At 35.7% G+C, this 16,861-nt stretch overlaps 1 protein-coding gene across 1 annotated transcript in view; it reads right to left on the reverse strand.

Annotated features, from left to right (window-relative positions):
• Positions 1 to 13,792, reverse strand: part of Megf8 (multiple EGF like domains 8) — a 39,709-nt gene extending 25,917 nt beyond the window's left edge. Inside the window, exons 1-9 of the mRNA XM_089651421.1 lie at positions 13,567 to 13,792; positions 13,305 to 13,482; positions 11,835 to 12,026; positions 9,139 to 9,365; positions 7,443 to 7,634; positions 7,254 to 7,353; positions 6,124 to 6,554; positions 5,783 to 5,947; positions 5,531 to 5,667 (exon numbers count right to left, since the gene is read on the reverse strand). Coding sequence (XP_089507547.1) covers positions 5,531 to 5,667; positions 5,783 to 5,947; positions 6,124 to 6,554; positions 7,254 to 7,353; positions 7,443 to 7,634; positions 9,139 to 9,365; positions 11,835 to 12,026; positions 13,305 to 13,481 — 1,621 coding nt within the window. The 5' untranslated portion in view covers position 13,482; positions 13,567 to 13,792. The remainder of the gene's footprint in view (positions 1 to 5,530; positions 5,668 to 5,782; positions 5,948 to 6,123; positions 6,555 to 7,253; positions 7,354 to 7,442; positions 7,635 to 9,138; positions 9,366 to 11,834; positions 12,027 to 13,304; positions 13,483 to 13,566) is intronic.
• Positions 13,793 to 16,861: the final 3,069 nt, after the last annotated feature.

Consider the following 16,861-nt stretch of genomic DNA (forward strand, 5'->3'; position numbering starts at 1 on the left):
ACAACACGGCATAATACCCCAAAAATAAATCACTATGATACTTTTCGTCGTGAAAATCTCAAATCAAATTACAGTACATTCAAATGTGAAGTTACATTTGACTTCCGAATATGATAGTAATTTATTGATGAACTTAATTTATTTATTTGTTATTCTTAATTTTTTCTTCATTTAGTCTCTTCCATATAGTTTTATTTTTAACATCTAATAAATGGCCTATCTGACATTATGTAGGTACTCAAATTACAAAAAAAAACTTACCATGCAAATTTCGAAAATGTTGTTGTTACCATACTATATCGATATTTTAACAAAGAATATCAGGAGACTTACATTTATTTTTAAAGAACTTCAACACATATTAAATAATTCGACACATAATAATAAGAGAAATTAAAAACTGTCTGTTTTGCCTTAGTCCAATCTCAACTTTTTTATAACATGGTATGCTGGGGATTATGTCTAAAGTCCAATGTTGAACCACTAAATATTACTCTAAAATTGATCCTTAAAGTTATGTACAAAAAAAAATTTGTTATCCATCCAACCTACTTTATAAGTAATGTAATGTTTTGTGTATAAAACATCTGTATATCATTCAAATACTTGATTGATTTTTTATCAATATTATATGTGCTGAAAGAACACAACAAACGAGTGCAACTATACCGTAATATATAGTGACCAGATCTGAATAGCCAGGTACTTCCCCACCTTCCTCTTTCCCTTCCCCACTTACCTTCAGCCTCACAACATCCCCCAATTGGGGATGCCATAGTCTCACTGGCTCCAGACGGGAGCAGTTGGGACTCTTGTGAGGTATTCACTATAAAAAAAATAAAAAATAAAACTAGAATTGGCTCTACATTGAACTTTGTGGCGGTACATACTAAAATTTCTTTTGGTCAAGAAACTATTTATATCAGGCACCACTTATGTTTAATATTCTTCCAAATCATATTAAGTCTACCAATTCCTTAGTTAAATTTAAAAAGTTAATTAAGATGTTTGTATTGACAGACGACTGTCTTAATACTTTTTCATCCTTGTCCTTTCTTAAATAATAAGATTTTATGTAAGTCCCATTTGCTGCAAAAAAAATTGTTTCTTCTTGAGAATAATGATTAATAAGTAGTTAGGGTTCAAATATTGTTACAATATATTGTCAAATATCCCATCTTAAGGCTGGCCGCATACATACGTTTTCCGTATTCGATTTCCGAATTCGTTTTCCGTATTCGGAATTCCGTGAGACTAGCGCAAACGTTCGTTTTTCTTCATTCGGAATGTATAAACGTCAGTACCAGTGTTGCCAACAAGGGCGATATATCGCCATTTAGGCTCAGAGCGAGAATCGGCGCCGAAAAAATCTAAAAGGCGACTGGTCGCCAATTAAGCTACTTCAAAAACATCAATTTAATAAACATGTCCCGAAATTCTCTAGCCACCCCCACCCCCCCCATGAAATTTATTTTTCTGGGGACAAATTTTATATTTTCTTGAAATTCTCTAGCCACCCCCCCCATGAATTTTTTTTATTTTCACGTAAAAACATCAATTTTAAATATGTCCCACCTAACAGCAAATTCGGCTACTTTACGCTACCTTATGTATGAGAAACGGCGATATTAGGTCAAGATCCGTTGGCAACACTGAATTACTAAACGGAAATTTCCGAACATTTGCGCCGGCACAAACAAAGTGTATGCAAGAGCTGCGTTCCACATGACGTCATTAGGTTTTTTCCATTCGGTTTCTCCGAACGCGCCGGTTCGCATTCGGAACGTGCGTAAGGAATTTGTTCCGTTCGGAACTAAAACGAATGTGTGCGGCAGTCAATGTATTTTCTACTGATTCCGTGCATTCGGATGTCCGAATACGGAAAACGAATTCGGAAATCGAATACGGAAAACGTATGTATGCGGCCAGCCTAATACTCATCAAATAGATTTTTTTTAAATATTTTGTGTTTGTATGTAGTATTACTTAATGTTTGTGATTACTCTATGTTTATTTCACTCAAATGTAAATTGTTAACCTCGATACAGGCTTAGTCCTAAGTGAGGTTAATTATTATGAGAAAAAATGTGATTTATGTATAGTGAGATGCAATAAATAAATAAATAAAAATGTTCTCAATACACGATTTGCTAGCGAGACAGGCGCAGTTCATTACCCGTGTATTGCTTGAAACATTTAGGCCAGCGCCACACTTGACGGAAATTCCGTCGCGTAACTTCCGCGGGAGTCAATCCGTTACCATACGTTGCAGCCACACTGAATATTCAGTGGCGGATTATCAGTCGACTTTATATTGCACTTCGATAGTAAATCGTTCAGTGTCGAACATCCTGTGCGTGCGTCGTCGCCGCGTGTTATCCGCCGAATGTGGCGCGATACATACAAACACTTGGAATGCGACGTTACCGATCTTCCGCCGACGGAAGATCGGTGCGCGGAGGACGGAGCAGACGCGAGAGTCGGCGGTCCGCCACGGAGCGACCGATCGTCCGCGACGGAACGACCGATCTTCCGCGTAGTGTGCCCGCTATTTGTAATTTATATGTAATTACATGTATTGGCGTTCCGTCGCGAAAGTTCCGCGACGGAATTTCCGTCAAGTGTGGCGCTGGCCTTAATTTTGTAGGTGGCCAAAGAAGGAACTAACAAACTATTTTTTAAAACCATTGTTTTATTTCTGGATAACTCATCAAAATGGAAATTCAACACACCTTTAAAAAGTGATATAAGTGATGAAATAAAAACTAGGTTAAATAGGTTAAGTAGATTAGGTTTATACTTTAGTTTTTTTTTCATCGCTTTAAACTTTTTTTGTGTTGAGTTATCACGGACCCTTTTATTTCATATCCACAAAATCTACCCTAGCGTTCATTTCACAGGCAGTTCATTTCGGTTTTTAAATAAAAAAAGGCTGAGATAGAGAAGAGAAAGGATTCCCTTTTTCGGGGTTATGTTTGGAAATTGAATAAATTTCGAGCAAATAATATCTGAACGGTTTATTTACTTGCTGTAAATAAAAATTGTGACAACTTATTAGTTTTCCATGCATTATATGCATAGTTATGAAACTCGAATGATGGTATATTCTTTACGTACATATTAAACACTACAAGTTTGAACCGGTTTGTACTATCTTTATCCTGTTAAAAACAAGGATTATGACTTGATTTCTAACACGGCGATGACGACTGCAATGTACATATTTACCCAATTTCAAATTGTCTACACTGGCCTTGTGCAAATTATTATTACACGAGACTTGTTGAAATTTTAAAATGAAATAAAACGATGCACAAACAATTAGCACCCCCAAAATCAGTTTTATGCTAAATTCTAACACGGGACATGTTTTCATTCATAAAACCTTGACACTCCCAAACAAGAAGCAACAAGAACAACGGGGAAGCTGATATCTATCACAGTTTAATGTGTTGGATGTAATACAATATCATTTAAAAAAACCATCGCCTATTTATTATCACATGAATGCTTTTTACTTCATTTGATTTCCTAGGTCACTTTTTAGTGTCGTTAAACAACTTTCTTCTTGGTCTACCATATCGGCGTTGCACATCAAATATAGGCTACGTGACGATTTTAATGAAAATGAGTTAAATATAGACTTTTTTACAATTTGAGCCACGTGATAGTAACAAATATTTAAGGAGATAGAAAACGAGCCATGTGCCAACAATGAAAATTTTGCATTTAAATAAGAGCCGTGTGATCTTAAGTTACAAGGCCCATATTTGATTTGAGGCTTGTAGTGGATCTGTTGTCACATGGTTCATATTCTACACCCAAACTATCTTGAATTAACTAGAGATAGGATCCAACCAAATGATATGGATGCTCTTTATCATTGACTCCTAATATTTCAGTTATTCAGGAGATTTAAAGAAATCAGACAAGGAGGGTTTTGGGGAAAAGGGTATGTCGGTTATAAAAAGCATTAGCGGAAAATAAGAACAAAGACAATTACCAGAAAAGTTTGTAGTGTGAGTAGGTATAAAACGTGAGAATAAGATTGATATTCACACTAATTACCCAAGGTGGCACAAAAACATTTATTTTTATTGTGAGAAAATAAGGGAAAAAAATCGACTGCACATTTAATATTAAAAGTTTTTGGAAAGTGAAAACTCAGTCAGAGAAAAAGCATATTTCGTGGGCGTAGCACAAGTGTTACAAGAAAGTGTTTTCATAAAATACAGGTATCACGAAAAAGAATAAAGCGCATCATGTACGTCTGTTTACTAAGTAAGGACGGGAAAAACATCAAAATGTTTTTGAATACTTTGGGCCTCAAAAATGCACATACAGGGGCAAGCAAGAGATGGGGAAATCGGCAACACGTCGTTATCAATGATGGTGAAAATGCTCGCAGAACTCTACAAATAAAAGAATTGCAAAGCAAACTAAAGCCGTGGAAAATGTAAAAAGCGGCAAACAAATAGGCCATATTTTGAATAGAGCTTTTCATGGACTCAACACACGCTATCTGTCTTCAATATTTGGTGCACAAAACTATGTGCCAATTGTGAATAGAAACTTGTTCAGCAATCCCAAGCCAAGGTGTGAGCTACCGTGCTCAGGGTGAGTGACACTAGGGACCAGTGTCATGAATCCGAGATATAGGGTCGCATCTCGGAGTATTTAGACCTTTCCCCAGCTCTCGGGGCTCTGCTGGGGTGGACCTTCAATTTTCCGAGACACTTGTGGGACCAAAATTAGACCATACAATGAAAAAAAATTAGGGACTTTGGGCAACCTAGGGGTAGTGGAGAGGAGAGCTGATACCAAACCCCTTTCCTTGTCTGAATCCAAATTCGTTGCAGCAATTAAAACTTGTGATAGACAAAGATCATCACCCTTTTTATTTATTTATCCTAACGTTTGTGTAGGAATTGTAGAAGCAAATTAATTAATTTTGTTTTTTTGTACTGTGAATTGGGTTCCAATTAATATTATCAAAGTGGATTTTTTCTGTGTAAATATGATGACCCAAAGATAAGAGTTATTTACACATGGGAATGTTGAAAAAAAGTGTCATTCAAATGTCAGTGAAATAAATGTACTTTGCCAAAATAGTATAAAATTAATATAATTAAAAAAATAATGTGGCATCCTCTGCATACCACTACACAATTCAATTGTTATTGTATGTACACGACATTCACATATACTTCGTGATAATATAATGTTTTAATATAATAAATCTCTCCAACACCGGACTATGGCCTAGGTGTCAAATTTGAATAACGTTGAATGAAATATTTTATTGCTGGTATTAAAAATGATACATGTGGCAAAATCACATTAAAATGCAATTTTGTGGTATAAAATAATTAACATTTCCAATAAATATATTTTTCCTACTTTGTTCATAAATAGAAGTGGTATTTTTTTTTTAACAGTTTTTATCGATTTTCTCAGAATGTACTCACATAACCCATATTTGATGTGCGACGACGAATTGCTCTTTGAGAAGTTTATTTTTTAAACTTACCTATAATAGTGGCAGTGTGGAATGCTCTTTCTCTTGGAACGTAAGTGTCCCGCAAATGAGCACGGGGATAATGTAGCTCGCTCCAATGTTTATTAATAATGTTAAATGCAAACATCCTATCTGAGAGCTTGGAAAACCTAAAAAGAAATACATACAAGCAATTAGCATTAATCACATTGAATAAATTATAACATTTTTTTAAATCTTTGCATTTGAATAATGAATTAACAATTAGGTATATACTAATATTACCTGGCAACCCCAGCAACAACACCACCATAGACAATGATGGAATGAGAAAAAGAATGATAAACTGCACTATGGGCCACCACTCTCACATCCAACTCCTTTCCTCCCCTCACCCGAACCTCCTCCCAGCTCTCTGTGGATGGATTGTCTATTGTGATTCGAAACATCCTGGAAAAGAAGTATAAAATTAGAATGATCATTATTGTAGAATTTTTGAAAAGCTACCTCCTACTACAGGCAAACGATGCCAGAAATTACTTCAATAAGTAAGGAGTACATAAAGGTGGTACCCTTTTTAATGATAGTGGCAGTAATTTTAAAAGACAGAAAGAAGTAATGCATACCTTGAAGAAAACTCCCCATCACTGGTACTTCCTCCAAACAAGTATAGTTCATCATTGACGGCTGTTAGGGTGTGGCGGGTTAAAGCCGGAGGAACCACAGTAGAGTTCTCCGCCCGTAGGGTCCACTTCTTCAGCACGGCATCGTAAACCCAAAGCTCATTTGACAGAACTCCACTGGACAATTTCCCTCCGTACACGGCAAACTTGGCCCCTATTTGACAAGCCGCATGGCCATATCTCGGGGCAGGCCGGTCCAGCTTTGTTTGGTTTATGGCTTCGTAGCGGCTGTCCTCTGTGGTCATATTGATGTAGCTGCTGGAATTTTCCCCGTCCAGATGGGATCCAGGGGACCGGTTGCGTCTCACAAGTGATGAATAAAGAAATTGGTTGAAAAAAGTCCCTTTGTTGAGTCCCCATCTGTTTAACGCATCCTAGAAATAAAAATATAATTGAATTAATGATAACCTTTATAATATTCAGAGAAAGATTTCAAATTACATTACTAATCCGCCACCCCAAACACAGAATTTACGGAATTACATATAGTGCAAACATATAAAATATTGTAAAAATTAAAACAGGTATTTCGCAAAAACAAACAAACACCGCTATCGAAATTTTGCAAAATTTCAATTTATTGGTTTAAAATTAAGGTGTCATTTTTACACTTGAGAGAAGACTCAATTTTGTAAATACATTCAAACAAAAAACATGGCAGAATAAAACAAACAGAAACACATGCAACAGTTACTAGAATACACAGACTAACAGGAATAGGAATACAATAGGACTAACCGAAATATTTTAAAACAACAATAATTAACTCTGGTGACTGGCAAAATGGTCAGCAAGAGCAAGTTAGATGGCGGTACATAGTAGTAATATTAACTGAGTGTGTAAGATAACCATCTCGTCAGTCGGTGAACAAAGCTTGGCGCTCGAGTCTAGGCACGCGGCGAACTACTAAATTTGACATTCAAATACCGGCGAATTATAGATCTTGATTTGTGCTTTAACTAGTTAAACTAATGGCGGATTATAGTAGTTGTTGGATAATAATCGAGTGGCGGATTACTGAGAGTACTGTATGTGTTATCGACTTTTAGAGAATAATTTTAAAAAAAACCTACCTGTTTTAACACTTCTTTCAGGAGGGATTGATCAAATTCATTGGATAGAAATCCTGGAATCACTTTGCCATCTTCGTCTTCCCATTGACTTGATGAAAACCTAAAAAAAGTATATTTTTAAATAATGAAATCTTTAAAAAAAAGTGGTAATCTCTTTATTGTTGAGTCTGTTTGTAAACTAGCTGATACCTGTAAATTTGTAATGATCCCAGTACATTATTGAGATCATATCCTCCAAACACGTATAGTGAATCCGTGTGATTTATATAAATGGCCGAATGAGCTGCTCTTGGTGAGAGGCCACCTTTGGTATGGGAGAGCCAATGCCACTTGTTTCCATTCAGATCAGTGGAGTCTAGAGAACACGCCGCCCCGGAAAACCTAGAAAAAAATTTACAATAAAAAATTTATCAGTTTACTGTGATCGCACAGCCACACGTTGCAAAAGATCATGTGATATTATGTGCTCTGTCTCGTTTCTTTGGTACTGCTGGAACAAGATGGAGTGCGTAACATGTGATGCGCTAGGTTTTACCTAGTGGAGATGTGTGAAAATCTTTTTATTGTTTTGAATATTTTCTAAACGACATCTACATTTTTTACTTCATATATTTTTATTTATTTATTAGTTTAGTTAACAGATTACAAAATGGAAAGAAACGAAAAATGTAGCCTTACTGGGGTACCCTGTTCTAAGGCCACATTGTACATGTTATAATGTCTGACTTTGACTGTGATAGAATGGCAAAGAGTAATTAGCTTGGTTTACAAACTCTAGCACCTTCATAATGATGGGAAAATGATTTTAGGGGTAATTTTTTTATTAATTAATGGTTTTAGTTGTTAGTATTGCGGGAGATGGCTGTTTTTTTTAAATCTCTGCGGAGCATTTGTTTGGCTTTTTTAAGTTTTATTCAAACACTTTGTCATATTTGGCGAATTTATTTGTAGAGTTACTTTTATGGTTGGGGAATGCCGTAAAAATGTTCAGCTTGTTTTGAAAGTTTTCTTTCAGCATAGGGATGCCGGAGTCTTTGGGAATGTATGATATCCTCATCCAACGAGGAGCTCCAAGAGCTATTTAATTGCTATGTTTTGGAGTATTTGAATTGTTACAATGTAAACATCAATTTAGTTAGTACATGTAATATTTAAATATTTTTTTATAGTATGTAGGTAATAATACCAATTATTGTAAAGCAAGAAAAACTTTGTAAGAATTATGTAAGGAAGAGAATTAATCTCTATTTGGTTTTATCATGGCTTCAATATTGCTTCTTCCTGTCTCAATAATCCATATCATTACATGTGTATTTTTTGAAATCCGATAAATTGATAGAGAGTGAAATTGATTTAGTTTGAGAGGGATAGTGTTTTAAAACTAGATGGAAATCCACCTTTGAGTGCGAAATTCCCTCAGTATTCAGAGACAATAATTTTAATTGTTCCCAGATAAATAAAGATTTCCCATGGCCGGGAGACTTGTAACTCTTCGGCCCCTTATGTAGCGGCATAATTTGTAGTTTGAGGCCCACTTATTTTGGGTATCGCTTCACTCATTGCCCTACCTACATACACTGTAACATTGTATAGCCTGGATTCTCACTGCCTCGTAAACTCTGGTCCTCCATCAATAGGATAAGGTACTCCCACAATCACTGTCTATATGGTTTTAGTTGTGGGTTGATGTATTTTTATTTGATTTGAGAATCTTGTATTCTTACCAGAGTTTTAAAGATTAAAGTGTAACCTATTTTTAAATGTGTGAATTAATTAATCAGGAATCGTGGTTAACTCTGTATAAATATATAAAATTATTAAACTTTTTTTCACTGTTCTGTTTATACCACATAATATAAGAGCGTGAATTAATAACAAAAGTTACCCTTTGTGGCAGTGGCAGCGCCCCTCCCTGCAGACCCCGTGGCCAGAGCATGACTGGGGACAGAGCTCCACGCTGCAGTCGTTGCCCCCCCAGTCCCCCTCGCACAAACAGGTGTGGGAGGCGCAGGCGCCCCGGTCCGAACAGTTGTTGGGGCAGTTGTGGACAAAGAACTCTGCCTTGAAGCCGTCCAGCACATAGTTAGTATCGCTGTATAGTAAGATGAGCATCTGAAAAAAAAGGTTGAAATTAGAATTCAAGTAAGTAATTTACTAATAATTAAACAATATCATTTTGGTGGCGAGTTTGTAAGAGCAAATACTATAGAATAGTTATATGTATTACCTCCAACTTCTGACATTTCCCATACATTCTAACGGCAGTATTCTACACTGGCGCCTCATTTTGGAAAACATTTTAATGGAATTTATGCATAATTATGCCATGCTACACTAGTGCCTCTATCGGCAAGAGTTGCCAGCAAGTACAAGTAAATACTGCCAATTACTGGAGTTATATGTATTATTAATATTCTAGGGTATTTGGCAACATTAACTTATCGGTTATCATTTCGTAAGAATCTAAAATTTAAAAATACATAATTCTTAAGCCCCCGCTCTTAATAGATTTGGTAGTGTAATGGTAAGCAGAGTTGCCTTCCAAGCAGTTGATCGGGGTTCAAATTATCGGCTGTGACAATTTTTATTTATTTTAAATTTTTAGCTTTTATTTTTAAAGACACGTTTTTTTCCCCATTACTCTACACAGGTCTGCGCTAGTTATTAAGGCGATGCAATGCAAAGTAATGCAACATCATACAAAATCATGTGTTTTTGGTTTGAAGAAGTGATCACTTAGAAATATATAGATAAATACTGCGGGTACAACACATCTTGGCCTTATAAATAATCGAGCATTTTTTTGATTAAGCATTCTTTTTATAAGCTCAGAAAAAAAGAAAGTATCAGGCCTAAAAAAGTATTTACTTTAATTTGCAAAATCTCATACTTACGAATGCCTTTTTTGGATATATGTTTATTGAATAATGTGGCAAATTAAATCTTTTACAATGTTTTTATGAAATAAAAGGGGCGGCATTCGATGAATTTGGAATTGAACCTTATGACTACTGCATGATGACTAAGTGCATTTTATATTAGTTACCGCACCGCTTCAGTGACGAATGGACGTCTTCTGACTCTGTGACGCTTGGTTCCGGGAAACTTTTAGTTTGCATGCATTGATTTTTATATTTCCTATTATAGGTATACAATTATTATTACAACTTAATATTAGAATTAGAGGATCAAATCACCAGAGAAGAAAAATGTAAAACAATAATATTGAAATATACGTAGATCTCAGAACAGGTATAATACCTAGTAAGGTCTGAATCACAAAAAAACAGTTTTTTAAGTATTTAATAAAAATAAAATACAGTCAAACTTGGTTACAACGATCACGACTATAATGAGCAATTACAAAACAACATTTTAATTCAGGCTTATCTTCATATAATTGTTGGCTGTTATAACAAGGTCGATTGACTGATATACCATGCAAATAATTTAGTCAACACAATTTCTAAATACTTGAATGGGTCGTTGGGTCTGTAAAAAAGACGAATATTTGGGAATTATTCTCCAAGTAGTAACAAATAAAAAGGGCGAAATAGCGCGGCGGTTAGCTGCCTGGCGCACAATGGTGGCTGGCGGAAATATCCTATCACGTTAGGGACGGATTCATATGTTTATGGCACTACCTGGTTAAGATTGTTGGCTATGTAAAACATTGCTATCCATTGGGCAATATGTAAAATTATCATAAAACCTGCAAAAGAGGTGATAAATTTGAGCTTTGTAAATTTGTTCCCTTTTTGCCTTCAAAAGAAGCATTACAACTCAATGTCAATTTTGTTCTCAAAACCAATAAATATATTTATGAAGGTACCTAGTTAAGAGTACCTACATCCCTGCACGGGGTATATTTATGATAGTGATGCACAAATTTTTCAGTAGAGGGGCCGCTTTGCCTATTCTTCAAACAGCCCGCGATCTACAAGTGTACTATTTTTTTTGTTTTCGTTGAGGGGGAGGGGTTGAAAGCGAAATTCAAGATTTAGGGTTTCTGTCGATTGGTGTTATGCAAACCGGTTCTTCAAATTTAGTTCCCTTTAGCAAATGCAGCGTAAATTAACCAAAACTCTTTAAAAAAAAAAATTTCAGCCAGGATTTTCAAGAATATTAATTTATATTTATAAAAACACTAATTAATTGACAGAATATATTAGATTGGTTTAGATGAAAATTCATATACTACTGTAGAGTGAAATTATATTAACTACCTTATTATGTAGAAGGTCTAAACATACCTAACTTACAAATTTTGTTGACAAAACAGGATGCTGTAATAGTTGTATTACTACTACACAATAAAGAATATTGTGGTTCGGACCAACTTTATAATTACATCTACCCATGTTATTATGTATTATTTCCTACATACACTGTACAGTTGAATCTGTTTCTCTGCAGGAGGGTAAATAAAAGCTTTCCGCCTAAGGTATGCTCACCACTGAGGAAGGATTTTATGTATGTAGTGTCACTATTAGTGATGAGGATTCAGAGTAAGTGGAATAGGTTTATACATAGATACTTAAATAGTAACTTATTGGTAGGGACGTAAGTGATAATACATACATAGCCGCTAGTTGCAATAATTTGTTGTGGTTCAGTTTTCCCGCTAAAGCTGCCAAGGAGAGGGGCACGGAAAGAGTTACCATCATAAACAAACACATAGTCATAGGAGCACTCTGTTCCCATACTTCGGAACTTGAGAGTGATAAACTGGCTGGCATTCTGGGCTTTGATAAGCCATTCACAGTGCGAGTCCTGGAAAGAACGTAAAATAAATAAATTATAAAGCCAATAGAATGGAATAATACAATATGCACATATTATAGTTACTTCAGGGTGATTTCATAAGTGGAATCTACTGACACTCATCCACAAATTCACAATACTTTTCATAAAAATAATGAGTGACAAATATTAGGAAAAACTCTCTTTTGGATAACATTTTATGAAATACAGTGTAACTTAACGCATTATTAAACTTGAACATAAAACCAGTAGGTATGTGGCGTGTTTTATTTTATTAAGTACAATACTGCGGTCGCGCAAGCACACTGAGTACCTGCATGTATTGACCAGCCACAGACGCCATTACGTTAATGTTTTTTTGGGCATTTTTAAAATGGCTCAGACCATTGAAAATCCCACGGATTGTGAAGTACGCAACGAAATTCGTTTTTTAAATGCAAGAGATGTGAAGTCGTCCAAAATTTATCGGCAGATTAATGAAGTATATGGAGAAAACGCTATGAGACAGAATGGGAAGAAAATGGGTTAGAACATTTGAAGATGGCCGTACAAATGTGCACGATGACAAGCGAGATGGGCGACCTGGTGCAGAAGGTTGCTGTAAGTCCACACTTGGCTCATCAAATCCAAGATCTATGGCTAGGAACAACTTGATCACGCCCTGTGTAGCCCTGACCTAGCGCCCAGTGACTATCAATTGTTCCTGCACTTTACCCCTATAGTGCAACTGGCTACATTTGCAGTCCACTGAAATTATGACTACCTTGAGGTTACCTTGAGGTGCACTGCAGTGTGTAAAGCTAAGTTTTAAATGTTTTGGATGTATTTAGTTACTGACAATGAAAATTCTAAACTAAAAAAGTTGACACTGTAGAAGTGTGTCTATTATTTCTATTAAAAGTTTTAATATTATATTTGGATTTGAGAAGTTTACTAAATTTCATCCGTCACAAGACGCACCTTGGCGATAAGTTCATGACAAAGTCAAAACAGTCGTAGCGCAGTGGTTAGAGAATCAGGTGGAAGATTTCAATGACGATAGTACAGAGCTGATTGTAAGCCTTAATATAGGTTGCAATTATGTTGAAAAGTAGATTATGAACCAGGAGTTCATGCAAAAAATAAAATTGTTTAACAATATTATGTTGTGTTTTCTTAATATCAAAATGCTACTTAGAAGATGCGCTTCATATTAATGTTAAAGAAGAATGATTGCAGCGAGACAAGATAATTTTCAGAAATCTGACAGATGAAGACATTGAAGTGTTTACAAACAACAGCATATACCTGAGTGTAGTTTGAGCCCGAAGGACCATCAGTGATGATCCCCGAAGAGTCTGTGAAGACCCGGCGAGACTTGTCACACGGCGCTGTGGTTACAGCTGCACAAATGGCAGCAACAAGACACATCCATGTTCCAGCTATCAAGCCAGCGCTTCTTTTCTTTACCCTCGGGTGAATCATACTTGAAGCATATAAAAAAATCGTGTAAAACAGCTAATATCATTCTTAAATAAGTAAAATAATATTACTATCAGTATTAACTCACTCGATTTCGTCTGCTGGTCCAAGGCTAACAACTCAAATTTCTCGACGGTCATGTATCCAGTCAAGGTATTAGCATATTATTCAAGTTCATATAATTAAATGCACATTAATAATTTCATTTCAAAAGCACGGGAGATTTATATTGCACTTATTTTTTCTGTTTCGCCTTTATATATTATCTTAATTTGTTCACAACACAAATAAAAATTGTGCCTCTGTTTGACATTCATGACCATAGATAAAATATTGTAAAAATAAGTGTTGTCAGTAACTGACTACAATTTTACCTATTTCGGAAAAGGAACTCCAGTGAAAAATATTGACAAAAAAATACATAATCATGTAGTTCAGGGGTGATGAATTTGCGGCCCGGGGGCACTTTCGGTGCGGCCTGCTGACCACAAAAAATAATATGGCTAAATTACTTTCAGAACGCAAGATCGGTTTTCTTTCACGGTGTCACAAAACTCAGTTAAAGTTATAACATAGCTGACAGGCACTAACGTATGCACCTACGTTACTTTAAACAGTTTAGAGTTTAGAACAATAAATGGGTGATCCAAAATCCATTTTAATTTCTTATTATTTTAAGATAATAAAGACAAGAAATTTAATTATAGAATAAGAAATTAACTGTGTAATAAGAAATTATGAGTGCATGTTTAATATATTGGGAACTCATTTACAGATAAAATTACAGTAGAGTTGTGGATGCATCTGTTGAATGAAAACATCATCGTATTCGAAGTTCAGTTATAAAATCTAAGTTGCCAGGTTGTGTGCTAAAAATATAGGAGGAAACCATTTTCATGTGCTGGGTGTAGATTTAATCAAAGCTGGGGCTCACACAAAGATTGAATCTTAAGTTAAAAGCACTTTTTTCTTCCAAATGGTGTATTGAAATTTTAATAGAGGTTTTATCGGATGACGCGTTTCGAAGAAAATCGTTCGCATGTTTCGAGTGGAGTTTGATTTCTAGTTTCACACTAAATGCTGTAAAATTCAGAGGATAACAATTTGGTCAATCTGCGTCTAATGATTATATAAATGAACTTATATTTTATTTTATACATCCCTTCGTACAGGGTATCACTAAAAATAGAAAACAACTGGGTTTGCCAATGCAGATGCTCTAAAATAACCACAATAGATGTGTTCAAAACCCTCAAATACTATATATGGTGAATAAAATAATATTTCCCCGAAATTTACTTTATGATTTACCTCCAAAATACTATTAAAATAAAAAAATTGTTGGAAAAATTGTTACGAAATTATAGCGTTTACGTCCTCACTCAAATTTTTAAATATTCCCCGTAATTTGGAGAATTCCTCATGAATTGGCAACACTAGTAATAACACAAGGGCGCGTACTTGTGATGCCGAATCATGCCGAATGTACATGCTGGCCCATTGGCCCAATGATGGCCCAATGCATTGGGCCAACGTTCAGGCAGCAAATCGGAAATGGCACATTATAAATCGTTTTAGAATTTTTTTCGTCAACATATTAATAAACTAAATATACCTTCACTATCGTAATTTATTTCCTCAATTTTTTCGAGAACCTAAAAAACAATGAAAATATGCATATTCTGCGTTGGCCATTTGATCTTCTTTATTAACCTCTCGACTGTGAGTCGGACGCCGGCATCCGAGAAATATTTTTGCTTGGTTTTTTTTTTTAAATGTGAATACCGCACAAGAGTCCCAACTGCTCCCAACCGTCTGCAGCCAGTGAGACTACGGTATCCCCAGTTGGGGTACATTGTGAGGCTGAAGGTAGTGTGGAGCAAAAGTGGGTGAGGTAGGTGGGGGAGTACCTGTCTATTCAGATATGGTCACCAAACAACGTTTCTGCATGGTGGTCTTACACCAGGGCGATACTGAGAGTATTTTCCACTTTGGAAAGTGCCGCAAGTATTCCATATTCTTTTTAAATGAATAAAGCGTGAAATTAAATAAATTCATCAAATAAAATATGTATACTTGCGCATTCGAAACTGCGACCTTCGGATTGCTAGTCAAGAACCTTACCCCTCGACCACAGAGACTGTCAAATATAGATGGATGTGGAAATTACCACAGCCGTGAAAATTTATTTGTACAGTACGTTTAATTATTAATCATCGTAATTCGTAAACGTAAACAATCAACACAACTGTCTTCGCTGAACGCGTATTGCATACTGAAGACTGGGCCAACGTGTGAACGCAGTTAGCGGATTCATGCCAAGATCATTTGATATCTGCATGAAAACCAACAATAATCGGGTTGACCGGCCAACGTCGGGGGCCAACGCATGCAACAGCCAAGAAGTCGTCCTGTACACTTTGGGCCAGCGCTTTGGCCCAATGCATTGGGCCAACGTGGACTAGTCACATGAAAAATTATTATTTTTACCATTATTCAAGTTGTGAGTGGTTTATTTATGTTCACAAATGGGTGGGCAGCAAAATTAAATGCTTCATGAACGCTTCATTCTAAACATAATGGATTCATTATAATAACTATTATGATTTAAAAAAAAATAATAAATGCAGTACCATTTCTTCATCGAGGATTTTGTATTGCGTTTTCAGCTACTGTACTGTAAGATATTTCAATATAACAATTTTAATCAATAAAAATACTTAAAATTTCAAGCCTTAATTATAAAATTGGAGGCAAAAAGATTGAACCTTGGTTCACCAAATAAAATTATCTCCCACCTAATCCATTACCAACCAACGATACTGTTCTAACAATCAGACCTGGCCCACATTTCTTAGTTCATCCACACATACTTTTCTGTTATACCGACTCAATTATTTGATTCACATGTCTTCCTGAGGTGTCCCCAACTGTTTCCATTCACTTATTAAATAAATTTATAAATTTTATTACATAAAGATAGTTGCCAATAAAAATGTGCGGTGAAAAAATGAAGACAATGTTAGTAGTTCTTATTCGAAGTATGATACAATTAAAAGTGACCGAGGGGAATAGGGTCCCATTAGCTCAGTTGGTAGAGCACTGTCCCGGAAAGACAAGGGTCCTGGGTTTGAGTCCCAGATGTGACCGTTTCCTTTTCTGTTTCAGATTTTTGTTTAGAAATCACTAATATTGTCTTCAATATCTAAATATTCATTACTCTCACACCGTTCTTGCAATTTTTTGGAATCTTCTAATCCGCAACATGGTCGTACATTTTTACTAGACACCTACCACAGGGACTCATTTATACTGCATTTAGTATATTTTCATCTTCCCTGCCTCACTGCCATAACCAGGCTTGGTATGAGAACATTATAGAT

The sequence above is a fragment of the Hesperophylax consimilis genome, chromosome 4, assembly GCF_061612785.1.
Source record: "Hesperophylax consimilis isolate HC1 chromosome 4, BYU_Hcon_1.0, whole genome shotgun sequence".
NCBI classification, from domain to species: Eukaryota; Metazoa; Arthropoda; class Insecta; order Trichoptera; family Limnephilidae; genus Hesperophylax; species Hesperophylax consimilis.